The sequence below is a fragment of the Theropithecus gelada genome, chromosome 16, assembly GCF_003255815.1.
Source record: "Theropithecus gelada isolate Dixy chromosome 16, Tgel_1.0, whole genome shotgun sequence".
Taxonomy (NCBI): Eukaryota; Metazoa; Chordata; class Mammalia; order Primates; family Cercopithecidae; genus Theropithecus; species Theropithecus gelada.
The window spans coordinates 10,373,699-10,397,735 of NC_037684.1; the positions used below are offsets into that span (position 1 = coordinate 10,373,699).

General features: G+C 40.2%; 1 protein-coding gene across 1 annotated transcript in view; it reads left to right on the forward strand.

Moving 5' to 3' along the window:
- The first annotated feature begins 316 nt into the window (after positions 1-316).
- The window catches only part of DDX52 (DExD-box helicase 52), a 31,667-nt gene continuing 7,946 nt past the window's right edge, over positions 317-24,037 (forward strand). The window contains exons 1-11 of the mRNA XM_025361209.1: positions 317-440; positions 1,453-1,651; positions 10,674-10,804; positions 11,789-11,974; positions 14,200-14,343; positions 16,037-16,148; positions 17,850-17,922; positions 19,068-19,271; positions 20,669-20,759; positions 23,585-23,707; positions 23,828-23,978. Coding sequence (XP_025216994.1) covers positions 354-440; positions 1,453-1,651; positions 10,674-10,804; positions 11,789-11,974; positions 14,200-14,343; positions 16,037-16,148; positions 17,850-17,922; positions 19,068-19,271; positions 20,669-20,759; positions 23,585-23,707; positions 23,828-23,978 — 1,501 coding nt within the window. The 5' untranslated portion in view covers positions 317-353. The remainder of the gene's footprint in view (positions 441-1,452; positions 1,652-10,673; positions 10,805-11,788; positions 11,975-14,199; positions 14,344-16,036; positions 16,149-17,849; positions 17,923-19,067; positions 19,272-20,668; positions 20,760-23,584; positions 23,708-23,827; positions 23,979-24,037) is intronic.

The window sequence follows — 24,037 nt, forward strand, 5'->3', positions numbered from 1 at the left end:
CCCAACAAAGGAGGATACTGATTAATATTTTTTAAAAGAATTTACACACGCCTGTAGTCCCAGCAGTTTGGGAGACCGAGCTGGGAGGATCGCTTGAGCCCTGGAATTCGAGGCTGCGACTGCGCCACTGCGCTCCAGCCTGGGCGACAGAGCGAGACCTTGTTTCAAGAAAAAAAAAAAAAAAAGATAAATAATGACGGAGTACACGGTAGTAAAATACCCCCCTTCTCTCTCACCCAGCCAGGCTCCGCCTACGGGAGCCAATTACGCTCACGCCCTCTTCCGACGCTGTCAGAGGCCCGGGAAGTAATCTGCGCAGGCGCTGTAGAACGGTGGCGCTTTACTGGGTAAAGATGGACGTCCACGATCTCTTTCGCCGGCTCGGCGCGGGGGCCAAATTCGACACGAGACGTTTCTCGGCAGACGCAGCTCGATTCCAGGTACTGTGCCCAAGGGACCGAGGCCCGAGTAACTGAGAAGGAGCAGGAGCCCGGGAATGAACCCGCTGCGGGGGGAGGCCGGCGCACATGGACATGCGTGGCCTGGTTCTCACCCCCCTTGGGGTATTTTGCTTCCTTTTGTGTTCAGCTTACCTGCACACCTAGTCGGTTGAAGCCTTCTGAATGAGCTCTTTAACTATCCTGTTGTAGACCTAGTTGGGCCTGGCACGGAAACGCTGTTTCCTCCCTCTTATTCAAAGTTGGAATCCTCCTTTCAAAAGGAACTTTTTCTCCGAACCTAGAGGAAAGGAATTACGAAAACAGAAACAACCAAAGATGGAGAAAACAGATTCTCTCACTATAGTCTCCCCAAGTTTGGCCTGGCAAGCGTATAGTTGTGCCGGGCGTGGTTCTTTTTATTGCTTCAACCCCATGGCTTAAGTAACCAATGAGAAGAGCGATTTATAAATGGGGGATCTTACCTAGAGAAGTAGTGAGTGATAAATCGGGGGAAGTCAATTGGGCCCCAATTGTGGAAAATATTGAATGTCTACTTTGCTGTTTGAATGTGTATGTGTGTGTGACATGTGTTTCTTCTTTCTCTAACTAGTCAGTATGAACTCTGGAGCCAGATTATCTGGGTCTAAATGCTAAGTCTGCCAGTTACTAGTTTTGAGACCTTCCTCAAGTTACTTAATTTCCGAATGTCTTGGTTTTCTCATTCGTAATACTGCTATTTACTTTGTAGAGTTGTAAATATGAAGCAATTTAATATGTATAAACATGCTTAGAAATCTGCTTGACATTTAGTAAGCATATGTGTTCATTGCTAATATTAATTTGTTACTATTATGAGGTCAGAGTAGATGTCTTCAGATTCTTTTTGCCCAGACACTTGTTAGCTCGACAGATACTTGAAAAGGTAGAAAAGAGGAGTCATTGGACAATCTTGCTTGAATGAAAGGAATGGTCTTCTGTCAGTAGGTTTCATTTTAAATTTTTTGGGTTTTAGATAGGAAAAAGGAAATATGACTTTGATTCTTCGGAGGTGCTTCAGGGACTGGACTTTTTTGGGAACAAGAAGTCTGTCCCGGGTGTGTGTGGAGCATCACAAACACATCAGAAGCCCCAAAATGAAGAGAAAAAAGAAGAGAGCCTAACTGAAAGGAAGAAAGAGCAGAGCAAGAAAAAAAGGAAGATGATGACTTCAGGTTAGTGTTTGATATCTGTTATGTGTTTTCGCTTTAATTTTGTTCAGTTATAAAAATAATACAGGCTTATGGTTACAAGTCAGACAATAAAGTCATTTGTCAGCTGATGGCACTCAGGTTATTTCCAGGTATTTGCCATTAGAAATATTGTTACAGCAAAGATAATTTTAAGTAAAGATACTTACATGTGTAAATCCTTTCGTACAGGTACTGTTATTTCTGCAGAATACCATCCCAAAAGTAGTATCATATGGTGAAAGGGTATGTACCCTTTCTTTGAAAAATACTACAAAATGACTTCCCAAGTCCTTGTCAGTGCTGAATATTATTGGTGTTAATTTTTTTGCCAAGCTAATGAACGAAACTTTTTTTTTTTTTTTTTTTTTGAGACAGAGTGTTGCTCTGTCGCCAGGCTGGAGTGCAGTGGCACGATCTCGGCTTACTACAACCTCTGCCTCCTGGGTTCAAGCGATTCTTCTGCCTTAGCCTCCCAAGTAGCTGGGACTACAGGTATGTGGCACCACGCCCAGCTAATTTTTGTATTTTTAGTAGAGATGAGGTTTCACCATGTTGGCCAGGGTGGCCTGGATCTCTTGACCTTGTGATCCGCCTGCCTCGGCCTCCCAAAGTGCTGGGATTACAGACGTGAGCCACCGTGCCTGGCCTGAAACTATTTTATATTTATATTTTTTTGATAAGTAGTGAGGTCGAGCTTTTTTTGAGACGAGTCTTGCTCTCTCGCCCAGTCTGTAGTGCAGTGGCACAATCTTGGCTCACTGCAAGCTCCACCTCCTGGGTTCGTGCCATTCTCCTGCCTCAGCCTCCCTAGTAGCTGGGACTACAAGCACCCGCCACTGTGCCCGGCTAATTTTTTGTATTTTTCGTAGAGACAGGGTTTCACCGTGTTAGCCAGGATGGTCTCGATCTCCTGACCTCGTGATCTGCCTGCCTCCGCCTCCCAGTGTGCTGGGATTACAGGCATGAGCCACCGCACCTGGCTGGTCGAGCATATTTTTGTATGCTTTACTTGACATTAACATTTCACCTTTTGCAAATTGTTTGTTCTTACTCTGCGTGGACAGAGGCGTTTTTTTTTTTTTGAGACGGAGTCAGGCTGGAGTGCAGTGGCAAGATCTCAGCTCACTGCAAGCTCCGCCTCCCAGGTTCACGCCATTCTCCTTGCCTCAGCCTCCTGAGCAGCTGGGACTACAGGTGCCCGCCACCACGCCCGGCTAGTTTTTTGTATTTTTAGTAGAGACGGGGTTTCACTGTGTTCATCAGGATGGTCTCGATCTCCTGATCTCGTGATCCACACGTCTCGGCCTCCCACAGTGCTGGGATTACAGGCTTGAGCCACCGCGCTACAGAGGCGTTTTTGTTTGTTTGTTTGTTTTTCTTTTCTTTTACTCTAGGGCTATTTATATATTTTTTAAATCTATAATATAAAGTTTCCTAATCATTTACCTTTTTTTGGTAAACACTTGAGTTATACAATGATGAAAAGTAAAGTTCCTTCCTATTGTTTATCTCCAGTCCCATTTCTCCAGAGGCAGCCACTGTTAATCAGTTTCTTTTGTATTTTTCTGGGGACACTCTATTCCCATGTATTTATGCCTGACTCAAAAAAAAAAACAAATACTCTACATACTATGTCTATATACTTTGATTACTCTATATACACTCTGTTGGGAACCTCTCTTACTACCTTCCTCTTTTTTAAAAACAATGTATCTTGGAGGTTGTTTGGAATCAGTAGGAAGTACATTGCCTTGTTTATTTTAACACAGCATTGTATCCCATTGTGTATTGCATAATTGATTTAACAAGTTCCTTTGTGATGGATATTTGTAGTTTTCACATTTTTGCTGTTGTAGTTTTGAAGTGTCATTCTACTTATCTTTGCATGTGTATGTGAGTATATCTGTCCCATAAATTCTTAGAAGTGGAATTGCAGAGTTAGCAAACAGATTTATCCACCAGAAACACTCCATCAGTAGGAAGTACTTTGCCTTATTCATTGTTAACCCAGCATAGTAGCCCATCATACACTGTAGGGATGCCCCATGATCAATTTGACATGTAACTGTGTGAGGGACATTTACTACATTGTTTGCATGCTTTTGCTGTTACAGTGCTGCAGTAAAAGTCATTCTTCCCTGGCTGCAAGGAAGTTTGATAAAACCTTTACCATGATTAATAAGAAAGACATGCCACAAACTTAGCAAAATGATTCAAATGTTGGGCCACCAGAAATGTACAGCTGTGTACTGTAACCATTGTGGCAACAAATGTATTTAGACCATAGATGTATGATAAATGTGTAGGCATGTATCGATTATTATTTTTTTTTTTGAGATGGAGTCTCGCTCTGTCGCCCAGGCTGGAGTGCAGTGGCATGATCTCGGCTCACTGCAAGCTCTGCCTCCTGGGTTCACGCTATTCTCCCGCCTCAGCCTCCCTAGTAGCTGGGACTACAGGTGCCCACCACGACACTCAGCTAATTTAGTTTTTGTATTTTTAGTAGAGACAGGGTTTCACTGTGTTAGCTAGGATGGTCTCAATCTCCTGATTTTGTGATTCGCCCACGTTGGCCTCCCAAAGTGCTGGGATTACAGATGTGAGCCACTACTCCTGGCCAGGCATGTATCTTTATTTGTTTGTTTGTTTGTTTGTTTATTTATTTATTTTTGAGACGGAGTCTCGCTCTTTCGCCCAGGCTGGACTGCAGTGGCATGATCTCGGCTTACTGCAAGCTCTACCTCCCGGGTTCACGCCATTCTCCTGCCTTAGCCTCCTGAGTAGCTGGGACTACAGGTGCCCGCCACCGCGCCTGGCTAAATTTTTGTATTTTTAGTAGAGACGGGGTTTCACCGTGTTAGCCAGGATGGTCTCGATCTCCTGACCTCGTGATCCGCCCGCCTCAGCCTCCCAGAGTGTTGAGATTATAGGCGTGAGTCTCTGCACCTGGCCGCATGTATCTATTTTTAACTGGAAAATTGAAGAGCTTATGAATTAGTAATGATTTGGGTCATTTAGTACCAACTGTCTCATAAAGGAAACAAAATTTTTTTAAAGTCATTCTACTTTGTGATGCCTTCCAGCAAGGTATAAGACTTTCCTCTTTTTGTAAATTTGTCTCTCCATATGCATTGTACCCTTATTGTATTACATTGTTCCCTTATCGTATTACATTGTTCATCTGTTTCTTCTTAATTTATTAAACCTCATATATTGAGGAAATTAGCTCTGTGTCTAGCATATTATGTTTACAAATATGTTTCCAGATTGTCATATGTCACTTGTCTTGTTTATTTACTTTTTGGCCTTCTGTGCATTAAGTTTGTTTTTTTAAAATTCTAAGCTGGCTCACTTCGTAATCCCAACACTTTGGGAGGCTGAGGTGGGCTGATCACTTGAGGTAGGGAATTTGAGACCAGTCTGGCCAACATGGTGAACCTCCATCTCTGCTAAAAGTATGAAAAAATTAGCCAGATGTGGTGGTGCACACCTGTAATCCCAGCTACTTGGGAGGCTGAGGCAGGAAAATCACTTGAACCCAGGAGTTGGAAGTTGCAGTGAGCTGAGATCACACCACTGCATTCCAGCCTAGGTGACAGAAACAGAGCAAGACCCTGTCTCAAAACAAACAAACAAACAAAAAACAACAGCAAACTTCCATGTTTTCTTATTTGTTTCAATTTGTTATATTAAAATCTTTGACCCTGTGGAATTTTATTTGGTATAAGGAGTGAATAGGGAACTAAAATTTTTTTCAGATGTCTGAATAATTGTCTTAATACCATATGTTGGTGTTTTGTCTTATGTGGACTAATTGTCTTAATATCATATGTTGATAATCTGTGTTTTCTCTATTGGACTTTAATGCAACTTTAATTGTATACTGATTTTCCATATATATTCAAGTCTGTCTCTGGACCTCTTCTGTTTCTGTATTTGTATACCAATACTAGCTTGTTTTAATTACTATGGCCTTATATGTTATAAAATCCAGTAGAGTGGAGAGGCATACCAATATTTTAGGCAATTCAGTATTTTCTCCCTACAGTGATCTTCAGAATCATCGCAATCCCAATTAGAATTCTAGCAGAATTTTTTGTGTAGAAATTTCTGCTAAAGCTTTGGCTTTCTTCAAACATTCTCATAATAAGCAGATACTACTCTTTGGCCTTCCAGAAAGTCAACAAGCAAAGTGCCTTGCACATCCAAAAAACCTGTTGCCGTTGCCTTTGCTCTTGACTTGTCAACTTTTGCTTTGACTGGACCACTTCCACCTCTTGGTAGTCATTGGTTTAATTGTGCTTTGTCTTCATGATCAAACTGGTAAAACCATGTTTCATCTTCTGTTAAAGTTCTTCAAAGAAATGCTTTAGGACCTTGATCCCACTTGTTTAAAATTTCTTTTGAAATCTCTGCTCTTGTCTGCAGCTGATTTGGGAGCAGTGGTTTTGGCACCCATCAGATGGAAAATTTGCTCAACTTATTTTCATTAAGAATTGATAGGTAGAAGGCCAGATGTGGTGGCTCATGTTTGTAATCCCAGCACTTTGGGAGGCTGAGGTGGGTGGATCACCTGAGGTTAGGAGTTTGAAACCAGCCTGGCCAACATGGTGAAATCCCGTCTCTACTAAAAATACAAAATTAACCAAGCATGGTGGCGCATGCCTGTAGTCTCAGCTACCTGGGAGGCTGAGGCAGGAGAATCGCTTGAACCTAGGAGGCGGAGGTTTCAGTGAGCCGAGATCATGCCATTGCACTCCAGCCTGGGCAAAAAGAAACTCCGTCTCAAAAGCAAATAACAAAACAAAGAATTGGTAGGGAGGCCAGGTGCAGTGGTTCACCTATAATCCCCGCTCTTTGGGAAGCTGAGGTAGGAGGATCAATTGAGGCCAGGAATTTTGAGACCAGATTGGGCAACATAGCAAGACTCCATCTATACAAAAAAATAGGGCCAGGAGCAGTGGCTCATGCTTGTAATCCCAGTACTTTGGGAGGCCAAGGTGGAAGGATTGCTTGAGGCCAGGAGTTCAAAACCAGCCTGGCCAACATGGTGAAACCCTGTCTCTACTAAAAAAAAAAAAAAAAAAAAAAAAAAAAAAAAATGAGCTGGATGTGGTAGCTGGTGCCTATAATCCCAGCTACTCGGGAGGCTGAGGCAGGAGAATCGCTTCCACCCGCGAGGCAGAGGTTGCAGTAAGCCAAAGCCGAGATCACACCACTGCACTCCAGCCTTGGTGACACAGTAAGACTCTAAAAAGAAAAAGAAAAATTAGCTGCATGTGGTAGCGCATGTCTGTAGTCCCAGCTACTTGGGAGGCTGAGGCAGGAGGATTGCTTTAGCCCAAGAGTTTGAGGTTACAGTGAGCTGTGATCATGCCTGTGTACTCTAGCCTGGCTGACAGAACAAAACCCTATCTCGAAAAAAATATATATATGGTGTAAGCTGAAGCAATTCAGATGGCTGTGGTGTTGGCTGTTGTTTCTGCTATTAATCAACAGTCCTCTTTAATTAGGGCATGAACAAGATGAATTTTTTCCTTATAAATTGACGTGGGTGGTCTGCTGCTATAGACTTCATCTTCAATGTTATCTTGTTCCTTCTTAATGGGTGGTTTGGTGCTACGGACTTCATCTTCAATATTATCTTGTTCCTTCTTAAAACAGGTTATCCATTTGTAAACAGCTGATTTCTCTGGGGCCTTGCCCCCATAATCTTTTCATAAAGCATCAGTGATTTCACTATTCTTCTCCCCAAGCTTCACTGTAAATTTGTAAATTTGAAGTTTGTTCTTGCTTCAGTTTTAAGAAGAATTCATGTTGCTTTTTTCAAACTGCTGTCTTATCCTTCTTAGTGTCCCAGACTGGATCCAGTTCACCCATATTATAACAAGTTGGTATGAGTTTATTTTGGTGCAAAAAATTTGAAATTTTTGCATAGTTTCTTCATAATATGGATTTTCCATGAACTTTTTGAAGGCCCCCTTATGTATAGATCAGTTAAAGAGAATAGCTAGTCCACAAACCCATGCATATATGGTCAATTAGTTCTCAACAGAGGTAAAAGGTAAATCAGCAGGGAAAAGAAAGTCTTTTCACAAACAGTGCTGGATCCATATAGAAAAAACTGAACATCAAACCTAACTTTACATTGTAAGCAAAAATTAACTTCAAATGACTCAGACTGAAGTTTAAAACTATAAAAGTTCTAGAAGAAAACATAGGAAAAAAATTTTTGTGGCCTTGAGATATGTAAAGATTCCTTAGCACAACAGCAACAAAAATTTTTTAAAAAGAAAAAATTGATATATTGGACTTATCAAAACTAAAAATGTTCATTCTTCAAAAGATAACTTTAAGAAAATGAAAAGGCAAGCCACAGATGGGAAAATATTCGCAAAATGTATATCAAAGGACTTGTATCTACTCACTAAAGAAGATAATACACATGGTGATAAGCACATAAAAGACATTCAACATCAGTAGCCATCAGGCAAATTAAAACCACAATACAATACTACTACATACTCATTAGAATGGCTAAAAATAGAAAGAGTGACTGTACCAAGTATGGGCAAGGATGTACAGAAACAAGCTCTCATGGTGTTGATGGTAAAATGGTACAACCACTTTGGAAAATAGTTTGACTTTTTTTTTTTTTTTTAATTAAACGTATATTTACCATATTACCCAGCTATTCTACTTGTCAATATTTACCTAAGAGACAGGAAAATACACATCTTCAGGAAGACTTGTACACAAATTTTCATAGCAACATTACTTACAGCCAAAAGCTAGAAATGACCCAAATGTTCCTCAACAGGTAAATGATGAACTGTACCTCCATACAATGGAATACTACCTAGTAATAAAATGGTAAGTTGTTGATACATGCTGCAACCTAGATGAACTTCAGAATAACTATCTTGAGTGAAAGAAGCCAGACAAAAATTAGTACATATGACGTGATTCCGTTTATATAAAATTCCAGAAAAGGCAAACTAATCTATAGTGGCAGAAATTAGATTGGTGGTTGCCTATGCATGGAGTGATGGATTATAAGGGGTCATGAGGAAATTTGGAGAAGTGATAGAAATAACCTAGAATGTGGTAATGGCTTTTTGGCTGTGTAGATATGTCAAAACTCATCGAATTAGATACTTTGAATATATGCAGATTATTGTATATATTTATGCCTCAGTGAAGTTGAAAAAAATTAAGAAATTAGAACTAGTCTTTGCTAGTTTTAGAACTAATTTAGAAATTAGAACTAGTCTTTGCTTTGTAGAACTAGTCTTTGCTTATTAAACTTAAAATTTTTTAAGTTAGGCCAGGCGCGATGGCTCACACCTGTAATCCCAGCACTTTTGGAGGCCAAGGCGGGCGGATCATGAGGTCAGGAGTTTGAGACCAGCCTGCCAACATGGTGAAACCCCATCTCCACTAAAAATACAAAAATTAGCTGGACGTGGTGGCATGCCTCTGTAGTCCCAGCTACTAGGGAGGCTGAGAATCACCTGGGAGACAGAGGTTGCAGTGAGCCAAGATCATGCCACTGCACTCCAGCCTGGGCAACAGAACAAGAGTCTGTCTCAAAAAAAAAAAAAAAAATTTAGGTTAGTCTTACATATTTATTCTCCCATACAAACTGTTAAGTCAGGTGGTCTAGTCACCAAAACAGTTCTGCCATTACTTTTAATTGGCTAGTGTTCTTCGTAGATTGAGGGAATAATATTGAGTAGCTCAAAGTATTGTGTTACGTTCATTGCTATTTTATGATTTATTTATTTATTTATTTTGAGACAGAGTCTTGCTCTGTCGCCGAAGCTGGAGTGCAGTGGCACGATCTCGGCTCACTGCAACCTCCACCTCCTGGCTTCAAGTGATTCTCCTGCCTCAGCCTCCTGAGTAACTAGGATTACAGGCACCTGCCATCATGCCTGGCTAATTTTTATATTTTTGTAGAGACAGGGTTTCATCATGTTGTCCATCCAGGCTGATCTTAAACTCCTGACCTCGGGTGATCCACCTGCCTTGGCCTCCCAAAGTGCTGGGATTACAGGCGTGAGCCACCGCGCCTGGCCAGTCATTGCTATTTTAAGTGAGATCTTTCATCATATTTATTTTTTAGTTGTTGGTTGTTTACATATAGAGAACCTGACTGCCTTATTGAAATTTCTCATTGTTTGGCCAGGTACGGTGGCTCACGCCTGTAATCCCAGCACTTTGGGAGGCCGAGGCAGGCGGATCACTTGAGGTCAGGTGTTTGAGACCAGCCTGGCCAAGATGGTGAAACCCCATTTCTACTAAAAATACAAAACAAAATTAGCCAGGCATGGTGGCGGATGCCTGTAATCCCAGCTACTCGGGAGGCTGAGGCAGAGAATTGCTTGAACCAGGGAGGCAGCGGTTGCAGTGAGCCGAGATCGCACCACTACACTCCAGTCTGGGTGACAGACTGAGACTTCGTCTCAAATAAAAAAAAAAAAGAAATTTCTCATTGTTTAAGTTGCTTTTCAATTAAACCCCTGTTGTTTTCAAGTATACTCAGTACGCTGCTGAAATAGCCAACAAAGGGAAGATAGTGAGCTTCAGAGCTCTGATCATAGCAACACAGAACTTGCCTTTTCATTTTCATTTTTATACATCCTATTACTTTCTCTTATCTAGTTGCATCAGCTGTACTTTTTCTTTTTTTAATGTGAAGGTATGGCTCTCTTGCTGCACATACACCCAAGATTAAAACTTTTCTTTTTTTTTTTTTTTTTTTCAAGACAAGGTTTTCTCTATTACCCAGGCTGGAATGCAGTGGCGTGATCACAGCTCTCTGCAGCCTCAACCTCCCAGGCTCAAATGATCCTCCCCGCTCAGCCTCCTGAGTAGCTGGGACTACAGGCATGCACCACCACCCACCCTTGGCTAATTTTTAATTTTTTTTTGAAGAGACGGGTCCTCACTATTTTGCCTAGACCGTTAAAATCTTTTACTTTTTAAAAATATATTTTAGAAATTACTTCCCAAGAAGAAGGTGCTACTATACAGTGGATATCATCTGTAGAAGCAAAGATTGAAGACAAAAAAGTTCCGAGAGAAAGTAAACTCACTTCCGGAAAGTTGGAGCATCTCAGAAAGGAAAAGGTAGAAAAATGTTTTGGGGCCAAAAGTATATATATTTTCTGACCTAGTGACTTATTCACTGGACTTGGGTTATTCTGTTGTTAACATGAATATAGTTTTGTGAAGACAGAAGGTTAATTACATTCATTTAGATTTTACTTTAATGAAAACTTAAAGCAAAGTAGACATTTGTGCTGTGGGTGAACATTTTAAAGTTTAAATTACAGATACGTATATAAAATTCTTGACCTGCTCAAGTTTCAAGATTGATAGTATGTTTAGAATTATGTTTTTAAAATTTTGTAACCCCTTTCAATAAACAAAATTTGACTCCCTTTCTTCTCTGTGTTGAGCTCACCGGTCTAGAAGGATTTCCTCTGACACAGATTAGGGAGTTAGAATTCTTAAAGAAGGTGTTTTATGACTTGGGATTAAGAGGAGTAGGATATGGAAGAAACAACAAATACACCCTTTTTGTGTCTGCCGTACACCTGCCATATTCCTGATGGAGAGGTGTGTTCAGCTCACTTCAGGGATTAGTATGGCAATGCTTCAGTAACCCAGAAACCAGCATTTGGCTGTCTCTGGTCCAGACAGTGGGGAAACAAACCAAATCAACACTACTAGACTCTACTTTTTGGCATTCAGTTTTAATAAGCAGAGTTTTAGGGTAAATCATCAAAAAGCATTGATACTTGTATGCTAACCACCATATTAAAATAGTAGATGGATTCAATGGCTGACTTCTAAGAAGTTTATTTAAGGTTAGAAGTTATGACTGTGACAATAACACATTAATATGAAGAAAGCATAGACATTTTATGGAGGTTTTCTATGAAAGGGCATGAAATGTACGTAATATCTGATGTTTTGGTTCTTGGATTTAACCAAAAGGTTTCATATGCTGCTAAAGGTTATCCCAGAAACTGTTAATGTTGCTTTATAACATCTGAGAATGTATTTATTTGGCCATATCCATAGGGGCCTCTTTACTTCACTTTTCAGATAAACTTCTTGCGGAATAAACACAAAATTCACGTCCAAGGAACCGATCTTCCTGACCCAATTGCTACGTTTCAGCAACTTGACCAGGAATATAAAATCAATTCTCGGCTACTTCAGAACATTTTAGATGCAGGTTTCCAAATGCCTACGCCAATCCAAATGCAAGCCATCCCAGTTATGCTGCACGTGAGTATGAAGATCTAGAATGCCTGTAACATTCCTTCCTCTGTGTGTTTGCTCATTCTCTTCCCTCTCTTCTTGAAATTATTCTTTCCACCTTATCTCCCCTGTTAAAATCCTTCACTTCCTTTTAAGTTCATCAAATGCCCGTGCCTCCATAAAAGTTGCCTTGATCACTCCCTCTAGATGTGATCTTCCTTTTCCAGTACCATTTCCTCCACACTGCAGTTCTCCTTGGTATTTGGTGTGTTCTTTTCCTTACAACATTTATTTTACATTTTACACTACTTTGTATTCGCACCAATCATATTTTTTTCATTTTACTACTGTGTAACCCCTTGGAGAATGGGGATTATGTTTCATTCGTTCATTGTTTATTTAGTTTATAACGCCCAGGAACTACTCCAGAAATACAAATGCTTTCTAAAGTTCTTGTATATAGCCTGACTTATTTTTCCCAATACTTTTTATAATTAAAGTACACTTTACATACAATAAAATGCATAGATTTTTAAGCGCCCTGTTTAGTGAGTTTCAGCAATGCATATCCTGTGTAACCACTATTCCAGTGAAGATGGAGAACATATGTATTACCCCAGACAATTTTCTTGTGCCCTTTCCAGTCAGTCCTCACCCTGCCCCTGCTCAGAGGCAATTTCTATTCTGATTTCTACTACTGTGTATTTCTTTTGCCTCTATTCTAGAGTTTTATATGAGTGGAATCACACATTAATCTTTTATTTCTGGTTTCTTTCACTTTGTGTAATGCTTTGAGATTCGTCTATATTACATATAGCAATAGTTTGTTACCGAGTAGTATTATGTTGTATGAATATACCACAATTTGTTATCCAGTCACTTGTTGATAGAGGTATGGATTAACTTAGGTTTTCGGACATTAAGTTTTTCTGAGGTTTGTTTCTGTAGCAATGAGAGTTGGGTTTTTTCCCCATGTAACCAAGATGGCCTTCAGTTCTGGTTTCCAAAGGATATAAGATACCTTTTCATCTATGCTAGTCCTTTTCATTTTCTTTGAGAGCTGTAATAAGAATACATTCATACATTTAAATGATGCTGTTGACTCATGTTATAGTAAATTTGCTTTTAATTTTTGTTTAAGATTGTTTCTGTCATGGCTTTAGCTTAAAGCTTTAAAAATCACAGTGGGGGCCGGGTGTGGTGGCTCACGCCTGTAATCCTAGCACTTTGGGAGGCCGAGGCAGGCGGATCACAAGGTCAGGAGATTGAGACCATCTTGGCTAACACGGTGAAATCCCGTCTCTACTAAAAATACAAAAAATTAGCCAGGCGTGGTGGCGGGCGCCTGTAGTCCCAGCTACTTGAGAGACTGAGGCAAGAGAATGACGTGAACCCGGGAGGCGGAGCTTGCAGTGAGCCAAGATTGTGGCACTGCACTCCAGCCTGGGCAACAGAGCAAGACTGCGTCTCAAAAAAAAAAAAAATTCGCAGTGGGCCAGATGTGGTGGCTCACGCCTGTAATCCCAGCACTTTGGGAGGCCAAGGCGGGCAGATCACGAGGTCAGGAGTTCAAGACCAGTCTGGCCAATATGGTGAAACCCTGTCTCTACTAAAAATACAAAAACTAGCTGGGCCAGTGACTTGTGCCTGTAGTCCCAGCTACTTGGGAGGCCGAGACAGAAGAATTGCTTGAACCCGGGAGGCGGAGGTTGCAGTGGGCCGAGATCGCACCACTGCACTCCAGCCTGGGTGTCAGAGTGAGACTCTGTATCAAAAAAAAAAAAATCACAGTGAGTTTTTGAAAATTGTCTCCTATAAATTACTCTGTCCCTCAGGTCATTGCTATTTTTTATTTCTTCAGCCATTCTGTTTTTAATAAAACCTTCCCTAGTGATTGAGCAGTACAGATACCAGGACAAAAAGTTGGTTTTATAATTTTATTTTGACAATAGTTAAGTGGAAAAGAAAAATTGAAATAATGGATATAACTTAGGTTATGAATTCTCTTTGGGTTTTAGTTATCTGTATTATTTACAGCCATTCAAAGGGAATTCAAGGGCAATGCTCAGAAACGTTGTTGGGGTGATGGTGGCATGAATGGATGATGTTGGGAAAGCAGGTATGACTTGAATGAATGGATTCATTACGTAAAATTTTATTTGTTTTTTTCTAGGGCTGGTAGCATTATTTGACCAGGCTCTGAAAAACTTATGTACTTTCTTTGTAGTATTTAATCATATCCTATTTTTTAGGGTCGGGAACTTCTGGCTTCTGCTCCAACCGGATCTGGAAAAACATTAGCTTTTAGCATTCCTATTTTAATGCAGCTGAAACAACCTGCAAATAAAGGCTTCAGAGCCCTGATTATATCACCAACACGAGAACTTGCCAGCCAGGTATGACTTGTAGCTGTTGAAGAGAATGTGATTGGTGTTTACTTCAGTGATCTTTCTTACTTGAAGGTAATAAAAAGATCTTAAAAAAGCAAGGCCCGTGTCTTCTGTCATGGTCAAGTATCCTCTACACAGCAGAGTGCTCTGGATCTTACACCATGTGGGCAAATCTTTTAAGTCTTTCTATAAGTTTCTAAAACACAATGATTTTAATATTTACACTTCTTTGATAAATGCTTTAAGGTCTTTGAAGTTGAAAGGCTAATGAAATATAGTCCTTCTTGGACATTTATTTTTCTTATCTAAAAAAAAATGAATACTCATCTTAGTTTTGGTTTTTATTTATTTATTTGTTTGGTTTTAGCCACAGATTCTTACTCTGTTACCCAGGCTGGCAGGCAGTGATGTGATCATGGCTTACTGCAACCTCAAACTCCTGGCCTCAAGAGATCTCCCGCTTTAGCCTCTTGAGTAACTGGGACTATAGGCACATGCCACTGCGCGTGGTTAATTTTTTTCTTTTTGTAGAAACAAGGTCTCCCTATGTTACCCAGGCTGCTGTTGAACTCCTGGGTTCAAGTGATCCTCCCACCTTGGCCTACCAAATTACAGAGCTTCCAGGCATGAGTCATTATGCCTGACTCATCTCAGTTTTTTTTTTGAGAAAGGAAAAGTATACAGTGATCTGTTCCACCCTCCCAGTGTGCTTAATATAAAACACATACCAAGTATGAGATAGTCTTGTAATAGTACTGTGTGTGTATGTGTATATATATGTATGTATGTGTGTGTGTGTGTGTGTATATATATATATATATATATTTTTTTTTTGAGACAGTCATACTCTGTGGACCAGGCTGGAGTGCATTGGTGCCATCTCAGCTCACTGCAACCTCTGCCTCCCAGGTTCAAGTGATTCTCCTGCCTCAGCCTCCCAAGTAGCTGGGATTACAGGCATGCACCATCATGCCTGGCTAATTGTTTTTGTGTTTTTAGTAGAGATAGGGTTTTGCCACGTTGGCCAGGCTGGTCTTGAACTCCTGGCCTCAACTGGAGTTCTGCCCACCTTGGCCTCCCAAAGTGCTGGGATTACAGGTGTGAGCCCCCGCACCCAGCCAATAGTACTGTATTCTGAAAACAATACGTAATAGATTAGTTTTTTTTTTTTTTTTTTTTTTTGAGACGGAGTCTTGCTCTGTTGCCCAGGCTGGAGTGCAGTGGCGTGATCTCGGCTCACTGCAAGCTCCGCCTCCTGGGTTCACGCTATTCTCCTGCCTCAGCTTCCCGAGTCGCTGGGACTACAGGCACCCGCCACCACACCCGGCTAATTTTTTTGTCTTTTTTTAGTAGAGACGGGGTTTCACTGTGTTAGCCAGGATGGTCTTGATCTCCTGACCTCATGATCCGCCCGCCTTGGCCTCCCAAAGTGCTGGGATTACAGGCGTGAGCCACCGCGCCCGGCCGATTAGTTTTATCTCTGGGAACTAGTCTATTCCACCTGAAGAAATTATTGAATCTTTTTAGGCATTGAAGTTTCAAAATGCTGAGATTTCAGGTTCATCTACAGATAGTTATGAGTTTAATTTCAGATATTCATGGGTTGGTAATAGATTTATTTTATTAATCATGTAAAAGAGAGTATACATCTTGTCCAAGTATGTTAGCAGCTAATGTTTTTATCTTTTTTTTTTTTTAGATTCACAGAGAGTTAATAAAAATTTCTGAGGGAACAGGATTCAGGATACATATGATCCACAAAGCAGCAGTGGCAGCCAAGAAATTTGGACCTAAATCATCTAAAAAGTTTGGTAAGGAATTCATACATGGGATGTAGAACATGTAAGGAATCTGGAAACTATAAATATCCTAATTGCTATGTAAGTATTGTTAAAGTATAGTCATGTATGTATAAAATTTGAATTTTAGAAGAACTAAAGAGATTCCCTTCTCACTCTACTGAGAAGTTATACATAGCATATATACCAGTAGTTCTCAACTAGAGACAATCTTGCTCCCCACCTTTTACCACAGGGACATTTGGCAATAATCTGGAGACATTTTTAGTTGTCACAACTGGGGAGAAGTGCTACAAGCCTGTAGTTACTGGCCTATAGCCAAGGATGCTATTAAACATTCTGCAATGCACAAGACAGTCCCCTGCAACGAAGAGTTAGCTGGCCCAAAATGGTAACAGTGCTGAGGCTGAAGAATTCTGATTTATACCATTGATTTTTAATCTGCCATGGAAATACTCTGGCAGACAAGAATGGCACACATAGCTGGGTGCAGTGGCTCACACCTGTAATCCCAGCTACAGGTATGGAGAAAGCTGAGGTGGGAGGATTGCTCAAGGCCAGGAGTTTGGGACCAGCCTTGGCAACATAGCGAGACTCAATCTCTAAAAGAAATTAAAAAAACAAAAAAAAAATAGCCAGGCATGGTGGTGCACGCCTGTAGTCCTAGCTACTTGGAAGTCTGAGGTGGGAAGATCGCTTGAGCCCAGGAGTTCAAGGCTGCCGTGAGCTGTGATTGCACCACTGTACTCCAGTCTGAGCAACAGAGTGAGACTCCATCTTTAAAAAAACAGAAAGAATGGCTTACATCCTCACCCTTATATCAGCCAGAGAATCTGCTTTCATCTACTTTTCTTTCTTTTTGTTTTTTGACTTGTCCACTTGGAGATAAGCTTTCATCTGTTGTTGTTGTTGTTGTTGTTGTTTTAAATCTAGGGCCTCTGCATAAAATTCCATGTTAAAAAAATGATTTTCCTGGGGAAAAAAAAGATTTGAAAATTAAATTGTTCCTGCCTCTTAGAAATGGAGAAGAGGCTGGGTGTTGTGGCTCATACCTGTAATCCCAGCATTTTGGGAGGCTGAGGCAGGGAGATTGCTTGAGCCCTGGAATTCAAGACCAGCCTGGACAACATAGGGAGACCTTGTTTCTACAAAAATAAAAGTAAAAAAAAAATTTACCATCTCTACTAAAAATACAAAAAATTAGCCGGGTGTGGTGGGGGGCACCTGTGGTGCCAGCTACTCAGGAGGCTGAGGCAGGAGAATGGCATGAACCCAGGAGGCAGAGCTTGCAGTGAGCCGAGATCATGCCACTGCACTCCAGCCTGGGTGACAGAACTAGACTCCATCTCAAAAAATAATAATAAATAAAAATTAGCCAGGTGCAGTGGCATGTGCCTGTAGTACCAGCTACTCAGAATGCTGATGCCAGAGGATCTCTTGAGCCCAGGAGTTTGAGGTTGCATGCAGTGAGCTCTGATCACACCATTGTACTCCATCCAGCCTGGGTGACAGAGCAAGACCCTGTCTCAAAAAAAGAAAAAGAGAAAGCTGCTCAGATATAATAAAAGGAAAGTAGGGATATAATAGTTTTGTCTTGTTGGCTCTGACTACTTCCCACTTCAGGCTATTAACTGAAGTTGAGGAGGCTTAATTCCTAGTTCAAGAGAGACAAATCCTGATTTTTGCAATTTCTACCATTTGTTTTTCCTATAGATATTCTTGTGACTACTCCAAATCGACTAATCTATTTATTAAAGCAAGATCCCCCAGGAATCGACCTAACAAGGTATAGATGATATTTTCATGTCTTTCATATGTATTTTTCATTCCGTTGATTACATTTTGTCCTCCATTGCTTGTATTTTTTCCCTTTGGAGCTTGCTGTTTGCTACCTTCCGTCAGTGTTGGCACTGAGAATAATGTTGTTTTTTTTTTTAAAAAAAAAAAACTCATATAAAAGAAAACTATCGGCCAGGCACGGTGGCTGAAGCCTGTAATCCCAGCACTTTGGGAGGCCGAGACAGGCGGATCACGAGGTCAGGAGATCGAGACTATCCTGGCTAATACGGTGAAACCCCGTCTCTATTAAAAAATACAAAAAAAAAACTAGCCGGGCGAGGTGGCGGGTGCCTGTAGTCCCAGCTACTCGGGAGGCTGAGGCAGGAGAATGGCGTAAACCCAGGAGGCGGAGCTTGCAGTGAGCTGAGGTCCAGCCACTGCACTCCAGCCTGGGCCACAGAGCCAGACTCCGTCTTAAAAAAAAAAAAAAAAAGAAAACTATCTGGTCTGGAAGAAAGTTACACATTTTGATAAGCATTTAGTACAGAATTCCCCTAGACCTTTTTGCTGAAACATGCATGGAGTTAGTGAAGTTTATGAAAAGCTCTGTTGTCGTTAATGGAACCTTGTATCTTTGAGGCTATTGGAATAGGTACATTGAGCTATGTTTATCTAGCTTTTACCTTTTTCCTGCGGTGTTAGTCCGTTTTCATGCTGGTCTAAACAGCTACTTGAGACTGGGTAATTTATAAAGAACGGAAGGTTTAATTGACCCACAAGTCAGGGCATGACTGGGGAGGCCTTAGGAAACTTATAGTCATGGCAGAAGAGGAAGCAAGGCACATCTCACATGGTGGCAGATGACAGGGGTGGAGAGAGAGAGAATGCCCCCATGATCCAATCATCTCCCACCAGGTCCCTCCCTCAACACATGGAGATTACAATTTGAGATGAGATATGGGTGGGGATACACAGTCAAACCATATCACCTGCTTATTTTTCTTTTCTTTTTTTTTTTTTCTGGTATGATAAAGTGGATCTGAGAAGCAGCATCATAGTTTGACTTTCTCATGTGTCCACTGCCCCCATGGTTTAGTGAAGTGTCTTGGATCTTTCAGTTCAATATCCACAAGTTGTTTTGTTATTTCTTAGTGTTGAGTGGCTTGTAGTAGACGAATCAGATAAACTGTTTGAAGATGGCAAAACTGGGTTCAGAGACCAGCTGGCTTCCATTTTCCTGGCCTGCACATCCCACAAGGTCCGAAGAGCTATGTTCAGTGCAACTTTTGCATATGATGTTGAACAGTGGTGCAAACTCAACTTGGACAATGTCATCAGTGTGTCCATTGGAGCAAGGTATTTAATTGTTTTTCAACATTATCCCATTGATTTTCTTTTTTTTAAATACAAGTCTTTTTTTTAAGACTGAAGGAAATAGGTTTCTTGGCCTGAGACTAGCAAGGGAGAGAGTTTTACTGATTGAAATGTGTTCTTTTAAGCCAAGATGGTTCAAGGATGTTCTGTTTTAGAATAATCTAAAAGAAGGTTTTTATATCATGTTAACATTCCTATCATGCTTTTAGGTGTTTTTTTCCATCCACAGAGTATAATATGAGCTCTGTGGCCACCCAGAAGATTTAGTTTCTTTGATGACTTAAATAAGTGGACCACAGAGGAAGAATCTGATGTTACTGAGCCACTTGATTTATATTTCCGTTTAAAAAATATTTTGGGGAGCATTTTATGGTAAATAAATGCTCAGTGATAAAAAAAAGTTTAAAGAAATTATGATATTGCTACCTGATGGATTATTATGTAACCCCTGAAATGATGTAGGAAGACTGTAGCTAAATGAAAAAGTGTTTGTAATAACATATTAAATGAAAAAGTAGCCAGTGGAACTGTAAAAAATACCCTATTTTAAACCTAAAATTCCTGTGTATAAGAAGAAAGCAAGGTTGGGTATGGTGCCTCACACCTGTAATCCCAGCACTTTGGGAGGCAGAGGCAGGTGGATCACCTGAGGTCAGGAGTTCAAGACCAGCCTGACCAAAATGGTGAAACCCTGTCTCTTCCCAAAATACAAAAATTGGCATATGTCTATAGTCCCAGCTACTTGGGAGGCTAAGGCAGGAGAATTGCTTGAACTTGGGAGGTGGAGGTTGCAGTGGGCCAAGATCGCCCCACTGCACTCCAGCCTGAGTGACAAAGTGAGACTCCATCTTAAAAAAAGGGAAAGCAGAATGAGTTCACATAAACATAATTTAAAGGCTGACAGTAGAATGGGAAAAATATTTATGATACAACATAGTACATTGTAACATCTTACAGAGTATTAATAAAGTCTTAATATATCTCACCCCCAACTGTTGGTCTATAAATAAATCTTTGCTAATCATTATGAAAAATGTTTAACCATGTGTAATAACAACCTTAAAAATGTTTTTATTATTTTACTCAATAATTTTACAGTTAGAAATTTTTTATAATTAATCAGATACATGAAAATTCATGACTGAAACATAAGTTTTAATGGTTGGCATTTCAAGATAGTTTTAAAATTAGAAGAAAGCATTTAAAAATAACAATTTTTGTCTTCAAGTTAAAGTATAAAAAATTAAGTACTTATTAATATTGACAGTGGAAAAATTGATTTTGTTGGAGTTGTGTGTAAATTTTTTCATTTATTTAGAGTTCAGGGGGAAAAAGCGAAAATTGACTCTTACAAACTACAAGGTATATTTTCTTCTCAGGAATTCTGCAGTAGAAACTGTAGAACAAGAGCTTCTCTTTGTTGGATCTGAGACTGGAAAACTTCTGGCCATGAGAGAACTTGTTAAAAAGGTATATTTGGATTACCTTCTTGAATTTTGGTAAAGTTTGCCAAGTCTTATATTTCTGGTGGGAGGCTATTACAGTGGTAGCATTGTGTCATCATCATCTTGCCTCGTATTCAGTAATCCACTGGTAAATTGGTAAGAAAGTACATTGTGCCAACTATATGATCATCCTGCATCCTATTTAGTAATCTAGCAGTAAACTGTTAAGAAGCATATTGTCCCAACTCTTACCCCAACGGACAGAAGCTTGCCTCTCAGAATATGGTGAGTTGTCTTTTCGCAGCTCAGATTAGGCTAGGAAACAATCTACCTGATGCCCTGAGAATCTCATTTTTCCACATTTGTCTGCTGCATCCCTCTGCTGGTTTCTTATAGAAGAATTGGGGTGTTGTAGGACACTGAATGGGGTTTTCTGTTTTTATCCTATCAGTAAGTACTGAGTAGAAGGCATAGTTGAAAGTTAAGTACTGAGGTGTCAGCGCTGGACAATACAAGAAATCTCCTAAGTTCTGCCCCTGGAATTTAGTCTTATTTAGAGGGATAAAATAAATACACTTCTGTAAGATAATCTCTGATAAACTGTCATAAAGGGCTAAAGAGTACTTTTTTAAGCATCCATATCATCATAATGGGGCCATCAGGGTGAGCTGAATTGGTTGAGCCTTATAGAAGAAATGCTACTAAACTGATCCTTGAAAGATTTTCAAGACAAAAAAAAAAGGTGAAGGGGAAGAGCAAGGATGGCTGGGGGAGCAGCTTGAGTAAAGCCTTAAGAGATGGAAGCGAACACCATGTGTTTGAAGACTAGTGAAGCAGTTACCAGTCTAAGGCAAACAGCTTATGGTATGGAATTAAAGAAAACCAGGTTGGACAGGAAAGTTGGGGACAGGATATTTTTGAAGAATGTGACTACATAATTTGTTTTTGTTTTTGTTTTTGAGACAGAGTCTCATTCTTTCACCCAGGTTGGAGTGCAGTGGTGTCATCTTGGCTCACTGCAAGCTCTACCTCCTGGGTTCACACCATTCTCCCTCAGCCTCCCGAGTACTTGGGACTACAGGTGCCCGCCACCACGCTCAGCTAATTGTGACTACATAATTTTTAAGGAAAATTAGTTAAACAGTAATATGTAAGGTGAATTATAATGGGAAAGATGGAAAGTAAGGAAACCAATCAGGCTTTTAAACTGGGCTAGGCAGAGATGAGGAAGAAATAAGGGCAGCAGCCTTAGTGGTGGGACATTACGTATAGTTGGAGGATGAAAGGGAAAAGTTTGCAAGTACCTGGTGACTATAGAAATGGTTTGCTTTAGTGGTTAAGAGCATGGACTCTGGAGCCAGGCTATTTGGGTAGAAGTTCTAGCTCCACCACTGCAGCTTTGCACAACTTAACCTCTCTTCCACATTTTCCTTGTCTGTAAAATGGGATAATAATATCTACCTCATAGAGCTGTTTTACTATTAATTTGTTAGTACAAGCATAGCACTTATTATATAATAGTGCTTGGCACATAGTAAATGCTAAATGTATTTTATTAATATTCTTAAGAGAATCATTTGGTACTAGGAAATTTAAGGTTTTCCAGGATATTCACTTGGAGATTATACACCAGAGATTTTTAGCCACGTATGACCTTTGGGAGGTCTGCAGACCCTCTAAAATTATATGTAAGATTTTTGTGCGAATGAGTGGTTACTTATTGGAAAGTTTCTTAGCTTTCATAAGATTCCAAAAGAGGTGTTTAAACCATCATAAAAAGGCTAAGAAATTTGGCCAGGCGCGCTGGCTCACGCCTGTAATTCTAGCACTTTGGGAGGCTGAAGTGGGCGGATCATCAAGTCAGGAGTTTGAGACCAGCCTGACCAACATGGTGAAACCCCATCTCTACTAAAAATACAAAAAAATTAGCCAGGCGTGGTAGCGCACGCCTGTAATCCCAGCTACTCAGGAGGCCGAGACAGGAGAATCACTTGAACCTGGGAGGCAGAGGTTGCAGTGAGCCGAGATTGCGCCACTGTATTCCAGCCTGGGCAACAGAGCGAGAGTCTGTCTCCAAAAAAAAAAGGGGGGGGGGGGGAAGGCTAAAAAACTCTAATATGAACAGTTAAAAAGATAGAAAGCTGGTTTGAGAGAGAGTAAGGGTTTGATAGTGTAAATGTAAAAATAATTTGCTTAGATACACAGACATCAGATGTAGTTAAAAAAAATTTTGCGTAGAGCTAGTAGTAGAGATTCAGCTCAGTAAAATAAAGATTATATTGAAAGAACAGAACCAAGAACTAAGCTTGGGGAGAGCACCAGAATTAGGATAATAATGAGTTAATGAGGGATGAAATACCACCTGTGGGGTACAGTGTACGCCACTGGGGTGATGGGTACACTAAAAGCCCAGATTTCACCAGTATGCAATATATCTGTGTAACACAACTGCATTTGTACCCCTAAATCCATAAGAATAAAAAAATTTCACCCCAAAAAACCAAATGAATTAAAAAGATAGTTATTTCATTTTAAGCAGAATAAAAAAAGGTTTTGAGGCACAGAAGTCAAGAGATGATTATTTCAAAGTTTGGGCATCTGTTATTGTAGAGGGGTGTAGGGGGATTGATTAGACAAGATTATTGGAATTAGCAAGATGGAGAATATAGTTGAAGTTGAGTGGAAATAACCAATTGGAGAGAATGGTGAGGAAGACCACTAGCCCAAGAAATTTGGCCAAGAAAGTACATTAAATTGAATTGGGTTCTTAGAAGCTACAATCATAATATGAAATACTGACCAATTGTATTCTTGATTGAGTTATGTGTGCCAATTTTTGCCTTCTTTTAGGGTTTCAATCCACCTGTTCTTGTTTTTGTTCAGTCCATTGAAAGGGCTAAAGAACTTTTTCATGAGCTCATATATGAAGGTATTAATGTGGATGTTATTCATGCAGAGAGAACACAACAGCAGGTAAAGTCAAATGTATACTTTGAAACTCAGAAGAGCTACTTGATTTTAAATTATTGACTTTAAATTTATGAAGTACCTGTTTTCATTCTAAAGTAATTTAATATATATTCTGTTAACCAGAGAGATAACACAGTCCACAGTTTCAGAGCAGGAAGAATCTGGGTTCTGATTTGTACGGCTTTGCTAGCAAGAGGGATTGATTTTAAAGGTGTGAACTTGGTGATCAACTATGACTTTCCAACCAGCTCAGTGGAATATATCCACAGGATAGGTGAGTTGTCTTTTTTTCCTTCCCCTCTGTCACCCACTGATCTGTCTTAGCACCCCTGC